Source organism: Dipodomys spectabilis, unplaced genomic scaffold (assembly GCF_019054845.1).
Source record: "Dipodomys spectabilis isolate Male_0828 unplaced genomic scaffold, ASM1905484v1 ptg000644l, whole genome shotgun sequence".
Taxonomy (NCBI): domain Eukaryota; kingdom Metazoa; phylum Chordata; class Mammalia; order Rodentia; family Heteromyidae; genus Dipodomys; species Dipodomys spectabilis.
This window is the reverse complement of record NW_024871321.1, coordinates 456,909-472,816: the sequence shown is the minus strand read 5'-3', so window position 1 is coordinate 472,816 and position 15,908 is coordinate 456,909. Positions and strand designations below refer to the sequence as shown.

The 15,908-nt window shown below is 60.6% G+C and overlaps 2 protein-coding genes across 2 annotated transcripts; one reads left to right on the top strand and one right to left on the bottom strand.

Moving 5' to 3' along the window:
- Positions 1–1,676: 1,676 nt before the first annotated feature.
- Gprc5a (G protein-coupled receptor class C group 5 member A) lies at positions 1,677–2,699 on the top strand. The gene has a single exon (XM_042671575.1). The coding sequence runs from the start codon at positions 1,677–1,679 to the stop codon at positions 2,697–2,699; it is 1,023 nt and encodes a 340-aa protein (XP_042527509.1).
- A 3,494-nt stretch (positions 2,700–6,193) lies between these two features.
- Gprc5d (G protein-coupled receptor class C group 5 member D) lies at positions 6,194–14,415 on the bottom strand. The gene is made up of 4 exons (XM_042671574.1): positions 13,521–14,415; positions 8,541–8,608; positions 6,918–6,977; positions 6,194–6,685 (listed from the first exon to the last, which is right to left on the bottom strand). Exons 1-4 carry the CDS (start codon positions 14,413–14,415, stop codon positions 6,194–6,196), a joined length of 1,515 nt encoding a protein of 504 aa, XP_042527508.1.
- Between the last annotated feature and the right edge of the window lie 1,493 nt (positions 14,416–15,908).

Below are 15,908 nucleotides of genomic sequence, written 5' to 3'. Positions count from 1 at the left end.
GCTCTGCTGGGCTTTGCTCTTCTTTACAGGCCCATTGCTCTTTTTTATTTCAATTAATTTCTTTTTGTCAGTCCTGGGGCTTGAACTCTGGGCCTGGGCGCTGTCCCTCAGCTCCTTTTGCTCAAGGCTGGTGCTCTACCACTTCAGCCACAGCGCCACTTCCAGTTTTCTGGTGATTCTTTGGAGAAGAGTCTCACAGACTGCCCAGGCTGGCTTTGAACCGTGATCCTCAGTCCTCAGCTTCCTGAGTTACTGGGATGACAGGCGTGAGCCACTGGCGCCTGGCTTTTACTTCTATTTTTTTGTCCTGGGGCCTGAACTCTGGGCCTGGGCGCTGTCCCTCAGCTCTTCTGTTCAAGGCTGGCGCTCTACCACTTGAGCCACAGCGCCACTTCCAGCTTTTTCTGCTTATGGGTGCTGAGGAATCGAACCCAAGGCCTCATGCATGCAAGGCAAGCACTGTACCACTAGCCACCTGCCCAGCCCTGCTCTTTTAAAGAAAGAAAACAAACCCAGAGATGGAGCGGAGGAAAGGTAGTGGAAGGAGCAGGAAACAGCTAAATAATAGTATTTTCTTTTGAGGGAGTCTGGTTTGGTTGAACTTGTGTACATTGTGGTCAGATTATACGGCCTAGAGTCTCCCTCCCTTCCCTTCCCTCCTGCCTTCCCTTCCTCCCTTCTCCTCCCCCTCTCCCTCCTGCCTTCCCTTCTTCCCTTCCCTTCCCTCCCTCCTTCCTTCCTTTTCTCCCTCCCTCTCCCTCTCCCTCTCATTCCCTCCTTCCCTTCCCCTCCCTCCCTTCCTCCCTCCTCTTCCCTCCCTCCCTCCTTCCTTCCTTCCTTCCCTTACTCCCTCTTTCCTTCCTTTCCTCCCTCCTTCCTTCCCTTCTTCCCTTTCTCCCTCCTTCCCTCCCTCCTTCCCTTCCTCCCTCCTCTTCCCTTCTCCTCCCTCCCCCTCCCTCATTCCCTCCTTCCCTTCCCCTCCCTACCTCCTTCCTTCCTTTCCTCCCTCCCTCCTTCCCTTCTTCCCTCTTTCTCCCTCCTTCCCTCCCTCCCCCTCCCTCCTTCTCTCCTTCCCTTCTTCCCTCCCTCCTTCCCTTCCCCTCCCTCCCTCCTTCCTTCTCTTCCTCCTTCCCTCCCTCCTTCCCTCCCTCCTTCCCTTCCCCTCCCTCATTCCCTCCTTCCCTTCTTCCCTCCCTCCTTCCTTCCTTCCCTCCCTCCTTCCTTCCTTCCCTCCCTCCCTCCTTCCTTCTCTTCCTCCCTCCTTCCTTCCCTCCCTCCTTCCCTTTTTCCCTCTTTCTCCCTCCTTCCCTCCCTCCTTCCCTTCCTCCTTCCCTCCCTCTTTCCCTCCCTCTTTCCCTTCCCCTCCCTCCCTCCTTCCTTCCTTCCCTCCCTCCCTCCTTCCCTTCTTCCCTCTTTCTCCCTCCTTCCCTCCCTCCTTCCCTTCCCCTCCCTCATTCCCTCCTTCCCTTCTTCCCTCCCTCCCTCCCTCCTTCCCTCCCTCCCTCCCTCCCTCCCTCCCTCCTTCCCTCCCTCCCTCCCTCCCTCCCTCCTTCCCTCCCTCCTTCCCTCCCCCCTTCCTCTTCCCCTGGGTTCATTCTAGACGTTGGCCACAGGTAGCCGAGGGGCGTGGCGGGTTTCGAGGTGACCGTGTCCCCCGTGTCCCCCCGCAGGTGGGGATGGGCAAGGCCGCGGCCCCCCGGGGCTGCCGCTCCGACCTGGACGCGCGCTACCACCGGCTGTGCGACGTGGGCGCGGCGTGGGGCGTGGCGCTGGAGGCGGCGGCGGCGGCGGGCGCGGCGGCGGCGGCGGGCGCGGCGCTGTGGCTGGCGGGCGCGGCGCGCCGCGTGCAGGACCCGGGCCGGCGGCGCGCGCTGCCCACGCTGCTGCTGCTGCTGGCCGCGCTGCTGGCGCAGTTCGCGCTGACCTTCGCCTTCCTGCTGCCGCTGGACGGCGCCACGGGCCCCGCGCGCCTCGCGGGCTTCCCGGCGGCGGCGGGCACCGGCTTCGCCGCGCTGCTGGCCCTGGCGGTGCACGCGGCGCGCCTGGCGCGCGGCCGGCCGGCCCTGCCGGGCCTCGGGCTGCTGGCGCTGGCGCTGGGCCTCGGCCTGGTGCAGGACGCGCTGGCCGCCGAGTACGTGGTGCTGGCCATGAACCGCACGCGCGCGGACGTGTTCGCCGCCATGCCCGCGCGCCGGCGCAACGAGGACCTGGTGCTGCTGCTGGGGTTCGCCATGGCGCTGCTGGCCGCCACGCTGGCCGCCGCCGCGCTGGCCCTGCGCGGCCGCTTCCCCGCCTGGCGGCGCCTGGGCGCCCGCGCCGGCCTCACCGCGCTGCTGGCCGCCGCCCTCTGGGCCTCCTGGATCGCGCTGCTGCTGCGGCCCGAGCCCGGGCCCCAGTGGGACGATGCCGTGCTGGGCGCCGCGCTGGTGGCCAACGGCTGGCTGTTCCTGGCCGCCTTCGTGCTCCCCGAGTTCCTGCAGCTCACCAAGCAGCGCGACCCCCGCGACTACCCCGCCGAGGACGCGCCCTGCCAGCCGCGGCTGCTCACGCCGCACCTCGGCCTCGGCCTGCACAACCCGGCCTTCACCCCCGAGGAGGCCCAGCCAGGTAACCCCCCCGCCCTCCCCGGCCCCCGGCTGCCGCGTGCGCCTCGGGGCCCGGAGGGAGGCCCTGACCCGGACAGTAGCGCCCGCCTGTAGTCCCGGCTGCACTGAAGGCGGGGAGGTGAGGATGCCGGGCTGAAAAATAACCAAGTGGCCGAGGGCCGGATGAGGCCCTTGGGCTCTGACCCCGGGATGGAAATACAGAATGAAATAAAGAAAGAAGAGCTGCCCGGCGCCCGCAGCTCACGCCGGTCATCCCAGCTCCTCCGGAGGCTGAGGTCTGAGGATCGCGGTTCAAAGCCAGCCCCGGCAGGAAAGTCCGTGAGACTCTGATCTCCCATGAACCACCAGAAAACCGGAAGTGGAGCTGTGGCTCAAGTGGTAGAGCGCCAGCCCTGAGTGAAAGAGCTCAGGGACAGCGTCCAGGCCCTGAGTTCAAAACCCAGGACCAATGAATACACACACACAGCACCCCCACCCTTACCCCTCACTCTGTGTGAGAGCTGCTGGGATTGAGCTCTTGTGATTCTCCTCACCCCTCCTGGACAGCAGGGGTTACAGGCGTGAGCTGCCATGCTCAGCCTGAGCAGACTTCTCCCATGCACCCTTGGAGTGACCTTGTGGGCAGGCAGTGCTGGAGCGGGCCTCCTCCGGGCCCCGGGGGACGTGTCATTCATTCATTCATCCGTTCACTCGGCTGTCACTCATTCATGCCGCTGGCATCACCCCCAGCCGAGACCCTATGCTTCATTCATTAGTCCAAGTGTCTGCTGTCATTCGTTCATTCATTCCTGCAGCCGGCCTTGCTTCCGATTGCAGCCCTGAGGGCTGAATCTCCCGGTTTGCTGATGGACCCTGTATGTATGGGGTGGTCACGTGTGAGGCGTGACCGGCCGGGGCTGGGCCGGGGTCCCATGCGTCTCCTCTCCCTCCGCAGGTCCCCCAGTGCCGGGCGCCTCGCCCCACGCCCCGTACACCACCCACTTCCAGCTGCAGGTGACGGTCCACGCGCCCAGGAAGCCAGGCTGCCGTGGGGTGGGGTGGCCGGGCTGGGATTCCGTGGACACCCACGGAGGCCAGGGCTGGGCAGGATGAACCGTGTGGTCTCTTCCTTCTTAGGACCGGGCCCCTGCCCAGGACTTCTCCATCCCCCGGGCCCAGGCCTGGCCCAGCAGCCCCTACACCGACTACGACGGCCGGGAGGGGGGCCGCTGAGCCCGCCGGCCGCACAGCCGGCCCGTGTCCCGGGGTGCACATCGAGCCCCGGGGACCCACTGTCACAGGGATGGACACCGTCCACGCGGGCGCTGGGCCCGAGAGGCCTCACCCCAGATCCTCACCGCACGGTGGTATCTGGGACTCAGGGCCAGACTGTCTGCACCGTCACCGGTGACCGAAGGGCGTCCGGCGCCCACAAGCCTGCGTGGTCAGTGCCAGGAGTGGCCTCAGCTTGGCCACAGCACACCCAGCCCGGCCGAGCCTCCACCCGCCCGGCCTCCCTGCCTCCGCCAGGTCACACACTCACCCACGCGGTGCTGTCCCCCTCTAGGTCTGCAATAAAGCATGGGGCGTGTTGCTGAGCCTCCGATCGCAGTGCGGATGCGTCAGGACCTGGCCCCGTGTCCCTTGGGGGTGGGCAGGTCTCCCTACTGCGCACCTGTGTGTGTGTGTGTGTGTGCACACGTGTGTGTGCACGCAACGCACCTCATCCGGGTTTGAACTCCTTGCCGGGAAGGTGTTCGACTGCTTGAGCCACACCCCCCACTCACATTATTTTTGCAGCGAGATCTCCCTGCTGGCTTGGCGGGCGACCCTCCCAGTGAGGCTGACTTCATTAGATGGGTTACAGGCGCTACCACGGTGCCCGGCTTCTTGTTGGTTGAGCTGGGATCTCACCCCATTCCCGCACGGGCTCAAATAGTGATCCTCCCAATCCCAGCCTCCCCAACAGAGCCTGGAGCGGTCAGGAAGGCTGTCTCCCCTCCAAGGTCTCAGATTTCCACCCGCCTCTGGGGCTGCTGTGCTTGACATGGCCGCTGGGTGGCGGTAAAGCCCAGCCTTGAGCTTTACCTGGTGGAAGCGGGTGCCGGTCCCAGCTTCTGCGGGCCTCTGTGGGGTGTGCAGGAGCCCTCCCTCCCGCCCTCCCTCCTGCCCACCCACCCGCCTGCCTGCCTGCCCTCCCGTCCACAGGCAGCTCCTGTGCTTGTGAAATGAAGGCTCTGGTCCCCTCCTTCATTTCTAGGGGTGCCCTAAGGGCTGGGAACCATCTGCCCCTCTCCTTCCTGCCCCCCTCCTTCCCACCTCCTGCCTCCTTCTGGGATCAGGTAAAGCTCCCGCCTGTCATCCCAGCCACTCAGGAGGCTGAGATCTGAGGGTCGAGGTTCAAAGCCAGCCCGGGGCAGGACACTGCCCCTGAGACTCTGGTCTTCCATGAACCACCAGAAAGCTGGATGACACGCGCAGAAAAGTTTCAGAAGGAACGCAAAACAGCCCTGGCTGAGCAGCGGGCGCAGCGGCTGGGCAGCGGCTGAGACCAGAGTTCTGAAGCTGCTGCCACCACACCAAAACAGCCCAGCGCCCCCCCCAGCCCGGCCCAGCCCCTCCCTGCAGGTCCCCTGGGGGCTTTATTTGGGGGAACATGGGGGGTATGTGGACCCACTCTCTATTCTTTTGGTTCCCCTTTTTCCAAGCCCCAGAGTCCGCCCAGCGGAGCCAGAGGTCCCAGCGCTGTGGTGGGAGTTGGGTAGAGGGTTGAGGGGCTGTGTCTGTGCATGAGCTCACATCCAAGGCTTTGGCCAAATGGGACAGAGGCCCTGTGTGCACGTGCGCATGCGCATGCACACATATATATACACACACACACACACACACACGCACTCACACACACGCACTCACACATACGCACTCACACATGCACACGCACTCTCACAAACACACACAACGCACTCTCACACACACTCACACACACACGCACTCACACACATACACACACTCACACGCACACGCTCACACACACGCACTCACACACACATACTCACACACTCTCTCTCACACACGTACTTACACACACACTCTCACACACACGCACTCACGCACACACAACACTCACACGCACACACACTCGCACTCACGCACACACACTCACACACACGCGCACTCACGCACACAAACACGCACACAGCCTGCTCAATCCTCCCACGTGCATTGTGTGCATCTGCTGTTCCTTCCTCCTTTCCTTCCTGTCCCACCATTGCCCTCAGTTGACTAAGTTTTGTGTGTGTGTGTGTGTGTGATGAGCCTTGAACTCAGGGCCTGAGCGCTGTCCCTGAGCTCTTTCACTCAAGGCTGGTGCTCTACCACTTGAGCCACAGCTCCACTTCTGGTTTTCTGGTTGGAGATCGGAGTCTCGCGGACTTTCCTGCCCGGGCTGGCTTTGAACCGCCATCCTCAGATCTCAGCCTCCTGAGTGGCTGCGATGCCAGACGTGAGCACCAGTGCCCCTTAGTGGTCAACTTTTGTCACACATATTTTCCGTGTGGTTAAGAGCTAGCAGGAGGGTCCGCTCATGTGGCCCCCATGTCACGGGGCTGTCACGTGGCAGTGTCCTCAGGCTGGGGCCCCACTACCTCCTTTGTCCCCCCCACACCACCTGCGAGCGGCGTGGGTGAAGAAAGACGTGGAGCCGGGGCCAGGGCAGCAGGGCTGTAATCGGGGTGGGGGCCGGGGTGGGGTGGGGGCCGGGGTGGGGTGGGGGCCAGGGCAGCAGGGCTGTAATCGGGGTGGGGGCCGGGGTGGGGTGGGGGCCGGGGTCCGAGGGGCCGGGGTGGGGGCCGGGGTCCGAGGGGCCGGGTGGGGTGGGGGCCGGGGTCCGAGGGGCCGGGGTGGGGTGGGGGCTGGGGTCCGAGGGGCCAGGCCGGGTGGGGTGGGGGCTGGGGTCCGAGGGGCCAGGCTGGGTGGGGGTCGCCGGGGTCCGAGAGGCCAGGACGGGTGGGGGGGGGGCTGGGGTCCGAGGGGCCAGGCCGGGTGGGGTGGGGGCCGGGGTCCGAGGAGCCGGGGTCCGAGGGGCCGGTGTGGGGTGGGGGCTGGGGTCCGAGGGGCCGGGGTGGGGTGGGGGCTGGGGTCCGAGGGGCCGGGGTGGGGTGGGGGCTGGGGTCTGAGGGGCCAGGCTGGGTGGGGGTCGCCGGGGTCCGAGAGGCCAGGCCGGGTGGGGGTCGCTGGGGTCCGAGGGGCCTGGCTGGGTGGGGGTCGCTGGGGTCCGAGGGGCCTGGCTGGGTGGGGGTCGCTGGGGTCCGCGGGGCGGGGGTCAGCTCACACGGCCGCGTCCACGCTCAGGGCGGTCCTGGGGAGGAGTTGGCCCTGCGAGGGCTCAGCAGTCTGCGGAGGAGGAAGTGCACACGAGGTCAGCCCAGACAGTGGAGGCCCATGTCCAGCGCGCATGCGCTCCTGGAGGGCTGTCCCTCTGTCTGTCCGCAGCCCGTCCCTGCCCCTCTGTCTCTGTCTGTCTGTCTGTCTGCCTGTCTCTCTTCCTCTGTCTCTCTTCCTCTGTCTCTCTCCCTTTCTCTGTCTCTCTGTCTGTCTGTCTCATCACGTGTCTGGGGACTGTAAGAGGGGTTGGGAGAAAGGAAGAGAATCGTGGAAATCGATTGCACTGATGTATGAGGATAGGAAACTTCCAGAAGGAATGAAAACTATAGACGAGCTTATAGACTTCATGCACGCAGATCCTGTATACGGTCCACACGTGTGCACATGGATCCTATACACAGTCCACACACGTGTGCACACGGATCCTGTACAGGTCCACATGCATGTGCACACATTCTGTATGCAGTCCACACACGTGTGCACACAGATCCCCCCACACGTGTGCACTCGGGTCCTGTACACAGTCCACACGTGCTGGTGGAACACATCATGGGGCCCAGGCACCGGCTCCGCTGTGCAGTGGGCAGGGCCAGGACAAAGGTGACGGTTCACGTGGTGTGCACGTGTGCACATAGGAGAACGCCCGCTGACATCGTTTTAACAAGTGGGGAGGGCCGGGATGGCGGCTCAGCGGTAGAGCGCTCGCCTTGCATGCACGAAGCCCTGGGTTCGATTCCTCAGCACCACATAAGCAGAAAGCTGGAAGTGGTGCTATGGCTCAAGTGGTAGAGTGCTAACTTTGAGCTGAAGAGCTGAGGACAGTGAGTACCCAGGCCCTAAGTTCAGGCTCCATGACTGGAAAGCAAAATAAACCAAAGAAGTGGGGAGGAGAGGGAAGGGAGGGGAGGGGAGGGGAGGGGAGGGGGAGGGAGGGGAGAGGGGAGGGGTTCGGATGGAGGTACACTCTGGGCATGTGTAGAAGTGTCCCCGCTATTGAGAAGCTTCTAGAATGCAGCACTCACTCCCTGTCAGTCAATCCCCTGTGGGTTCCTGGGGTCTGGAGCCCAACGAACCCAACTGCTCATTAACAAGCTTCTTTTTTTTCGGGGTGGGGTCGGTTGTGGGGCTTGAACTCAGGGCCTGGGCGCTGTCCCTGAGCTCTTTCACTCCAGGCTGGTGCTCTACCACTTGAGCCACAGCGCCACTTCTGGTTTTCTGGTGGTTCATTGGAGATCAGAGGATCATGGACTTTCTTGCCTGGGCTGGCTTTGAACCTCGATCCTCAGATCTCAGCTTCCTGAGTGGCTGGGATGGCAGGCGTGAGTCCCCCCCTCCCCCGCCCTGTGCCTCTGCATCAATGGAGGCGGTGGAAAGCATGGGGTTTGTGCCGGATGAAGGTGGGGGGGCGCCTTGTGTCTCGTGGGGTTTGAGTTGGGATGGATCAAGTACCGCAGGATCTGGGGGTGGAGCTGCCTTGCCTGTGCGCTCTCTGTCTCTCTGTCTCTGGATCCTGAGGGCTAAGGGAGGGGCGCTGGCTGGCCCCTCCTGGGAGGGCGAATGGGGGGCATTTACCTGCGGCTGGAGGGGGACACCATGGGGGGTTAAGGCTACATCCTCCTCAGCTCCTTCGCTGTCTCGGGCTGCAAGCCAAAGCAGGGAGGAAGGCCTGGGTTAGTGTCAGGGATTGCGGGGTGTCAGCCTGAGTACGGGGTGGGCCAGGCGGTGGACGGGATAGCCTGGAACAATCAGGCCAGGCAGTGGACGGGATAGCCTGGAACACAGGCCGGGCGGTGGACGGGATAGCCTGGAACACAGGCCGGGCAGTGATTTTTTTTTTTTTTTTGCTGGTCTTGGGCCTTGAACTTGGGGCCTGGGCACTGTTCCTGAGCTCTTTTGTTCAAGGCTGGTGCTCTACTACTTGAGCCACAGCTCCACTTCTGGTTTTCTGGTGGTTCATTGGACATAAGAGTCTCACAGACTTTCCTGCCCTGGGCTGGCTTTGAACGGCGATCCTCAGATCTCAGCCTTCTGAGTCGCTGGGATTAGGTGTGAGCCACTGGTGCCCGGCTGTGACCACAGGCTCCTGGAGGCTGAGGCGCTGGGTCTGGCGGGGTGTTTGTGAGATGCAGAGCTGAGCCTCAAAGCCCCAACCCGCGGCCGGCTCTGCGCTTGCCGCTGCCCCTGCCGGCCCCCTCTTCCCTGGAACCATAACCGGCGGCCAGAAGCGAGGCTCAGGCGCTAGGGCCTCCTGCCTGGCAAGCATCGGGCCTTGGGTTCGAATCCCATAGCCATCCAGTCACAGGGCAGCAGATGCGTCTCCAGATGCGTACACACACATGGGGTGGAAATACACCCACGTCCCCAGACACCCACCGCTTCAGAGATTCTAGATCCTTCCTTCCAGTGTAAGCACGCCACAGTGCCCTAGGCCTCCAGTAGCACAGCACAGACCTGAGCCGAACTCTCCCGCCTGCCTGGATCAGAACCACAACGCCCCCTCCTTGTCCCTGACCCTCCACATCCCGGCCTCCCAACCACCACGGAGCCCACGGAACTCCAGAGAGCCCAGGGGGAAAACGAGCTAGAGCCACACAGTGTCCCGAACCCAGGGCCCTTCTGCCTGCCTGCCTGCCTGCCTGCCTTCCTTCTTTCCTTCCTTCCTTCCTTCCTTCCTTCCTTCCTTCCTTCCTTCCTTCCTTCCCCTCCTCCTTCTCTCCTTCCTTTCCTTCTCTCCCTCCCTCCCTCTCCCCACCACCCCCAGACTAGGACTTGAACTTGCTACCTGACACTCAAGCTCCATGGCTGGCCCTCTACCGCCTGAACCACACCTCTAGTCCCCCACTTGGGTCTCTTTGATAAGGCCGAGGGGCCCTGAGGAAAACCAAACGTGGAGAATGGGCAAGAAGTTGGTATTGGCTAGGAAACGTGGTGGGAGGCTGAGCTGATTTTTTTTTTTTTTTTGCCAGTCCGGAGACTTGAACTCAGGGCCTGGGCGCTGTCCCTGAGCTGCTTTGGCTCACGGCTGGCGCTCTACTACTTGAGCCCCAGCGCCGCTCCTGGCTTTTTCTGTGTATGTGGTGCTGAGGAATGGAACCCGGGGCTTCATGGGTGCTAGACATGCATGTCTGTCTGTCTGTCTGTGGCTGGAGATTCTGGGGCAGAGCAGCGGATCCAAGTCGCCCTTCCCACGCCAGGCCCGGGGTGTTCACCCCCGGCGGCTCGGTGACCGGTAGTGATGGCATTTATCTCCCCGGAGCAGATGTTCCAATCTCTTAGGATTAAGTCCGTCAGCCGCTCCGGGGAGGGGCGGCTTAGATTTCTAGGAAATGGAAATCTTAATCGCCCAGCGGCGTTGTCCACCATCTCCCGTGTCCCTGATTACCCCAAGACCCCGCCCTGCAGGCGCCGTGACCCAGCTGGCCCAGGGTGGCCCAGGACGAGACCTAGCCACTGTGACGCTGCTAGACCAGGTGGGTGATGGGTGCCCACGGCATGCCAACAGACTCGAACTTAGCACAACACCATGCGATCGAGGCAGGGCAGAGAGACGGACGGACGGACAGGCAGACAGACAGGCGACGCAGATGGTCTGCCCACCGCACCCTCCTGACCACGACGCAGTCCAAGCGGCTCGGCCCTGTCTGCTCAAGACCCACAGAACATTCCAGATGTTGCTAGGCCCAATTCTTATTCCCTAGCTATGTGTATGTTTTGCGAGCAAGGTGCAATTCTGCACATTATTATTATTATTATTATTGATATTGCCAGTCCTGGGACTTGAACTCAGGGCCTAGGAACTGTCCCTGAGCTTCTTTTGCTCCAAGCTAGCGCTCTACCACTTGAGCCACAGCACCATTTCCAGCTTTTTCTGTATATGTGGTACTGAAGAATCGAGCCTAGGGCTTCGTGCATGCTAGGTGAGCACTGTACCACCTTTTTATTTTTTTATTTTTTATTTTTGGCTGGTTGTGGAGCTTGAACTCTGGGCCTGGGCACTGTTCTGAGCTCTTCAGCTCAAGGCTAGCACTCTACCACTTGAGCCATAGCACCCACTTCCAGCTTTTTCTGTGTATGTGGTGCTGAGGAATCGAACCCAGGGCCTCATGCATGCAAGGCAAGCACTCTACCACTGAGCCACCTTCCCAGCCCCCCTGCACCTTTTTATTAAGTGTATTTTTAAAATGTTGATACTGGGGCTTGAACTCGACCTGGATGCTGTCCCTGAGCTTTTATGCTCAAGGCTGGTGCTCAACCACTTGAGCCACAGCTCTACTTTTGGCTTTTGGGTGGTTCACTGTAGATAAAGATCTCACGGACTTTTCTGTCCAGGCTAACTTCAAACTGTGATCCTCCGATCGCAGCCTTCCAAGTAGCTGGGAAGACAGGCGTGAGTCACAGGTACCTGGCTCTGTAACCAGCCCAATGCTGGTTCCACTCAGCCACCTGGTCCTCTTTTCCAGTCAGAACTATGGAAAGAATTCTCAAGAAAGATGACTGACTCTCTGGCCGGCAAGCACGGAGCACATCTTACAGGCAGGACATCAGAGCTGGGAATGTGGCTTAGTGGCTGAGCGCTTGCCTAGCATGCATGAAGCCCTGGGTTCGATTCCTCAGCACCACATACAGAAACCAAAAAAATTAAAGAGAAAGAATTATTGAAAAAAATATAAATAAAAGAACATCGCCATTACACAGCAACGCTAAAATGCGAGACATCGTTTGCCTGTTACAGACCCTGAAAAAAACATAAACTACCACGCTGGCCTGAGGATAATCCAGGAGGGGGTTCAGAAAATGTGTTAATGAGGTCTGACATATTCCCAGATAACTGAAATGAACTGATTTCACCCGGTTTGCAAGGTGCGGGCGGGGGAAGGGAGGCCCCAGTGTCTGTGTCCACGAATAAGACATTCCCGAGCAAAATAGAGCCAGGTTGGTGTGGAATTCCTCGTGGACAAAGGTGTGACCTGGAAATTCCCACGCACGCGTGGGCTGCGTTGCCTTGGGAGTCTCCATCATCCCACAGGCCGGGGCTTTCTCTGGGAATTTAGATGAGGGGGTTGCTTGTCATTTAAAACCTCAAGCAAGATTGCCAACAGCAAGCAAATCCCCTGCGAAGCAGAGCTGGGGGTGGCGGGCTGTGACCTCTGTTGGAGGTCAGACTCTCGCAAGCTGGTTTAAAGCGATGCTCGCTTAAATTAGCTTGGAGACTCCAAAAGTCTTTGGCTTTTGGGCTCCAAGGCCCAGCAGAGACACCCGGGCTGGTCTTTGATGTCCGATGACTGGACAGGCCAAGCCTAATTTGGGGCTGGGTTAGGCTCATTATTTTGTGGGTGCCTCTTTTTTTGGGGGGGGAGGGTAGTTCGAGCACTTTAGAAGCCACGTCTTATTTATTCGGGGCCTTTGACTCATTTCTTTCTTGGCTTTTCTCCATAAAGCTTCTGTGCTTTGGAAAATGTCATTTATTTATTCATAAAAATTTAACCTTCATTCTGTGCGTGCGTGTGTGTGTGTGTGTGTGTGTGTGTGTGTGTGTGTGTGTGTGTGTGTGTGTGTGCTGGTTCTGGGGCTTTGAACTCAGGGCCTGGGTACTGTCCCTGAGTTGTTTTATTTTTCCTCAAGGCTCATGCTCTACCACTTGAACCACAGCTCCACTTCCACCTTAATTTATTTTGCCAGTCCTGGGGCTTGAGCTCAGGACCTGGGCGCTGTCCCTGAGCTGCTTTTGTTCAAGACTTAGCATTCTACCATTTGAACCACAGTGCCACTTCTGGCTTTTTCTGTGTATTTGGTGCTGAGGAATCGAACCCAGGAACTCATGCATATGAGGCAAGCACTCTACCACTGAGCCACCTTCCCAGCCCATTATTATTATTATTATTTTTTTGGGGGGGGGGCCTGAACTCTGGGCCTGGGCGCTGTCCCTCAGCTCTTCAGCTCAAGGCTAGTGCTCTACCACTTGAGCCACAGCACCACTTCTGGCTTTTTTCTTTTTGCTTATGTGGTGCTGAGGAATTGAACCCAGGGCCTCATGCATGCAAGGCAAGCGCACTACCACTGAGCCACCTTCCCAGCCCCTAATTATTATTATTATGTTGTTGTGTGTCGGTCGTGGGGCCTGAACTCTGGGCCTGGGTGCTGTCCCTCAGCTCTTCAGCTCAAGGCTAGCATCTACCACTTGAGCCACAGCACCACTTCCAGCTTTTTCTGCTTATGTGATACTGAGGAATCAAACCCAGGGCCTCATGCATGCGAGGCAAGCACTCTACCACTGAGCCACCTGCCCAGCCCATTATTATTATTTTTTAATGGTCCATTGGAGATCAGAGTCTCCAGCACTTTCCCACCAGCCTGACTTTGAATGTTGGTCCTCAGCTTCCAAAGTAGCTGGGATTATAGCTGTGCCCACCAGTGCCCGGCTCCCAGCTTGAACCATGAAGTTCCTCCAAAGCTGACCCTTCCTTTGTAGCCCATCCTGCTGTCCTGTGTTTTCTCTCTGGTCTCTGCCCGCCTTTCTTCCCTCAATCCCGGGGGTGGGGGGGGCCTCATTACCTCGGGATAGCTCCTGGTTATCCATCCGCAGGCCGCGCTGGTAGACCGGGGCGGGGCAGGCGTGAGCCGGTGCGGGGCCGTCCTGGCGGCAGGCGCGGTAGAGCAGGCAGAGCTCGGGGATGATGTAGATGAAGAGGAAGGCCCAGGCATTGGTGACCAGGCCGATGCAGACGACAGCATCGTCCCAGTGCGGCTGCCGCTGCAGCTGCGGGTTCCCCCGGGTGAGCATGGCGATCCAGGTGGCCCAGATGACGGCAGACACGAGCGCCGTGGTGAAGATGAGCCGGCCGGGCCGCCGCCAGCGCTCACACGGCCCGCAGAAGGCCGCCTTGGCCACGAAGAGCGTGAGCGCCAGGAGCAGCAGCACGTAGACCGTGAGCGCCACGAAGTCCACGTTGAGCTGCTCGGGGGTCATGCGCTCGAAGGTGGGGCCGCGCGTGGTCACCAGGGTCACGTACTCGATGGCCAGCACCGTCTGCAGCAGGCTCAGCCCCACGGCGATGGCCAGCAGCGTGGGCCAGGAGAAGGAGCCGCAGCTGCGCGCCATGCGCACCAGGTTGGACGCGTGGGCCAAGAGGCAGGAGAAGCAGAGCGCGAAGAGGACGCCGAAGAGGAAGAAGCGGACGGGCGCCGTGCGGTGGCTGAGCGGCAGGATGAAGGCGAAGGCCAGGCCGAAGAGGCCCAGCACCCCCAGCAGGAAGAGGAACTGCGTGGGGAGCACGTTCCAGCGCGCGCACTCCTGCACGCGCCGCAGCAGGAACAGGACGGCCAGGAGGAGCAGGATGGTCACCACGATGCCGATGGCCGCCAGGGACTCCAGGACCACGGCCCAGGGCCCCTCATCGTCACAGAACAGGTAGTGCTCCTCAGCGGACTTCACGCAGTCCTCGAACATGGCGGCCGACGGGTGGGGCGCGCTCCGGTTCCCTGCGTAAAACAGATGGGCGGGATAAGGCCCAGCCCGAGTCCAGGGGGGCCTGGTGCGGCCTGGGGTGGGGTGTGTGTGCCCAGGGCCTGAGCATCAGCTCTTCTCCCAACCTGGATGGAGACGCCCGCATCTCAAAGGATCGGATGCCCCCGGGACACTGTGGCAGACGCACATCCTGCTTTCTTCTTTAACTCTTGAGGTTGATTTGGTGCCAGTCCTGGGCCTTGAACTCAGGGCCTGGGCGCTGTCGCTGAGCTCTTTCGCTCAGGGCTGGTGCTCTACCACTTGAGCCACAGCGCTCCTTCTGGTTTTCTAGTGGTTCATTGGAGATCAGAGTCTCATGGATTTTCATGCCCGGGCTGGCTTTGAACCACGATCCTCAGATCTCCTGAATTGCTGGGATGCCAGATGTGAGCTACTGGCACCCAGCTTTGTTTGACTTCTGATATTTACTTGGTGCCAGTCCTGGGGCTTGAACTCAGAGCCTGGGCGCTGTCCCTGAGATGCTTTTGCTCAAAGCTAATGCTCTACCACTTGAACCACAGCTCTACTTCTGGCTTTTTCCTGTGTATGTGGTGTTGAGGAATCGAACCCAGGTCTTCACACATGCTAGGCGAGCACTCTACCACTGAGCCACCTTCTCAGCCCCAACTTATGGCTTTTTATAGTTTCTTGGAGATAAATCATATGGACTTTCTTGTCCAGGCTGGCTTTGAACTGAGCTCCTCAGCTCTCAGCCTCCTGAGTAACTAGGATGACAGGCCTGAGCCACTAGTGCCTGGCAATACCTATTTATTTGTCCCAGTCCTGGGGCTTGAACTCAGGGCCTGGGCTCTGTCGCTGAGCCTTTGTGCTCAAGGCTGGCGCTCTACCACTTGAGCCACAGTTCTAGGTCTGGCTGGTTGTGGTTCCTTGGAGATCAGAGTCTCACGGACTTTCCCACCCGGGCTCAACCCTGATCCTCTGAGCTCAGCCTCCTGAGTAGCTGGGACGACAGGCGTGAGCACCAGTGCCCGGCTCTGATACCTGTTTAAATACCACGCTTCCTTAGGGGGCTAAGAAAACCAGAGACGCATACAGGTGGCCCTCAGAGAGGGGAACTGGCATTACAGGTGACCCCAACTTGTCAGAGGGGCTGGAAGTTTACCCGTTTTCCCACCTGATTTTCTCCTCGGAAGGCAAACTCACGGCATTGTGTATTCAGGAAGCTCGGGTGGCAGGCATTAAATGACCCTCAGCACCCAGAGGGGCAGCCTGGAGTCCAGCCGGCCTGGCCACCCCGTCCCCCCTGCCTTGGGTAACCCCAAATCAGCACCCAGAGCCGCATGCCGGCCCCCCTCCCCTGGCCTTCCTGACCCCTGCGCCCTGGGTCGGCGGCCCCTGCCTGGGAGCTGGCAAGGCCGGCATCCCGACTCACCTGTGTCCACGCGAGGCGGAGGCTGCTCAGTGTGAGTGAGCGA

What these genes read in the sequence shown, in the direction of transcription:
- Gprc5a (XM_042671575.1), top strand. Translation starts at nt 1,677, where the DNA reads ATGGGCAAGGCCGCGGCCCCCCGGGGCTGCCGCTCCGACCTGGACGCG.
- Gprc5d (XM_042671574.1), bottom strand. Translation starts at nt 14,415, where the DNA reads ATGTTCGAGGACTGCGTGAAGTCCGCTGAGGAGCACTACCTGTTCTGT. An exon ending in TAACCAGGAGCTATCCCGAG is followed by an intron (nt 8,609 to 13,520) that starts GTAATGAGGCCC and finishes TTTGGCTTGCAG; the next exon opens with CCCGAGACAGCGAAGGAGCT. An exon ending in GTGTCCCCCTCCAGCCGCAG is followed by an intron (nt 6,978 to 8,540) that starts GTAAATGCCCCC and finishes CCTCCTCCGCAG; the next exon opens with ACTGCTGAGCCCTCGCAGGG.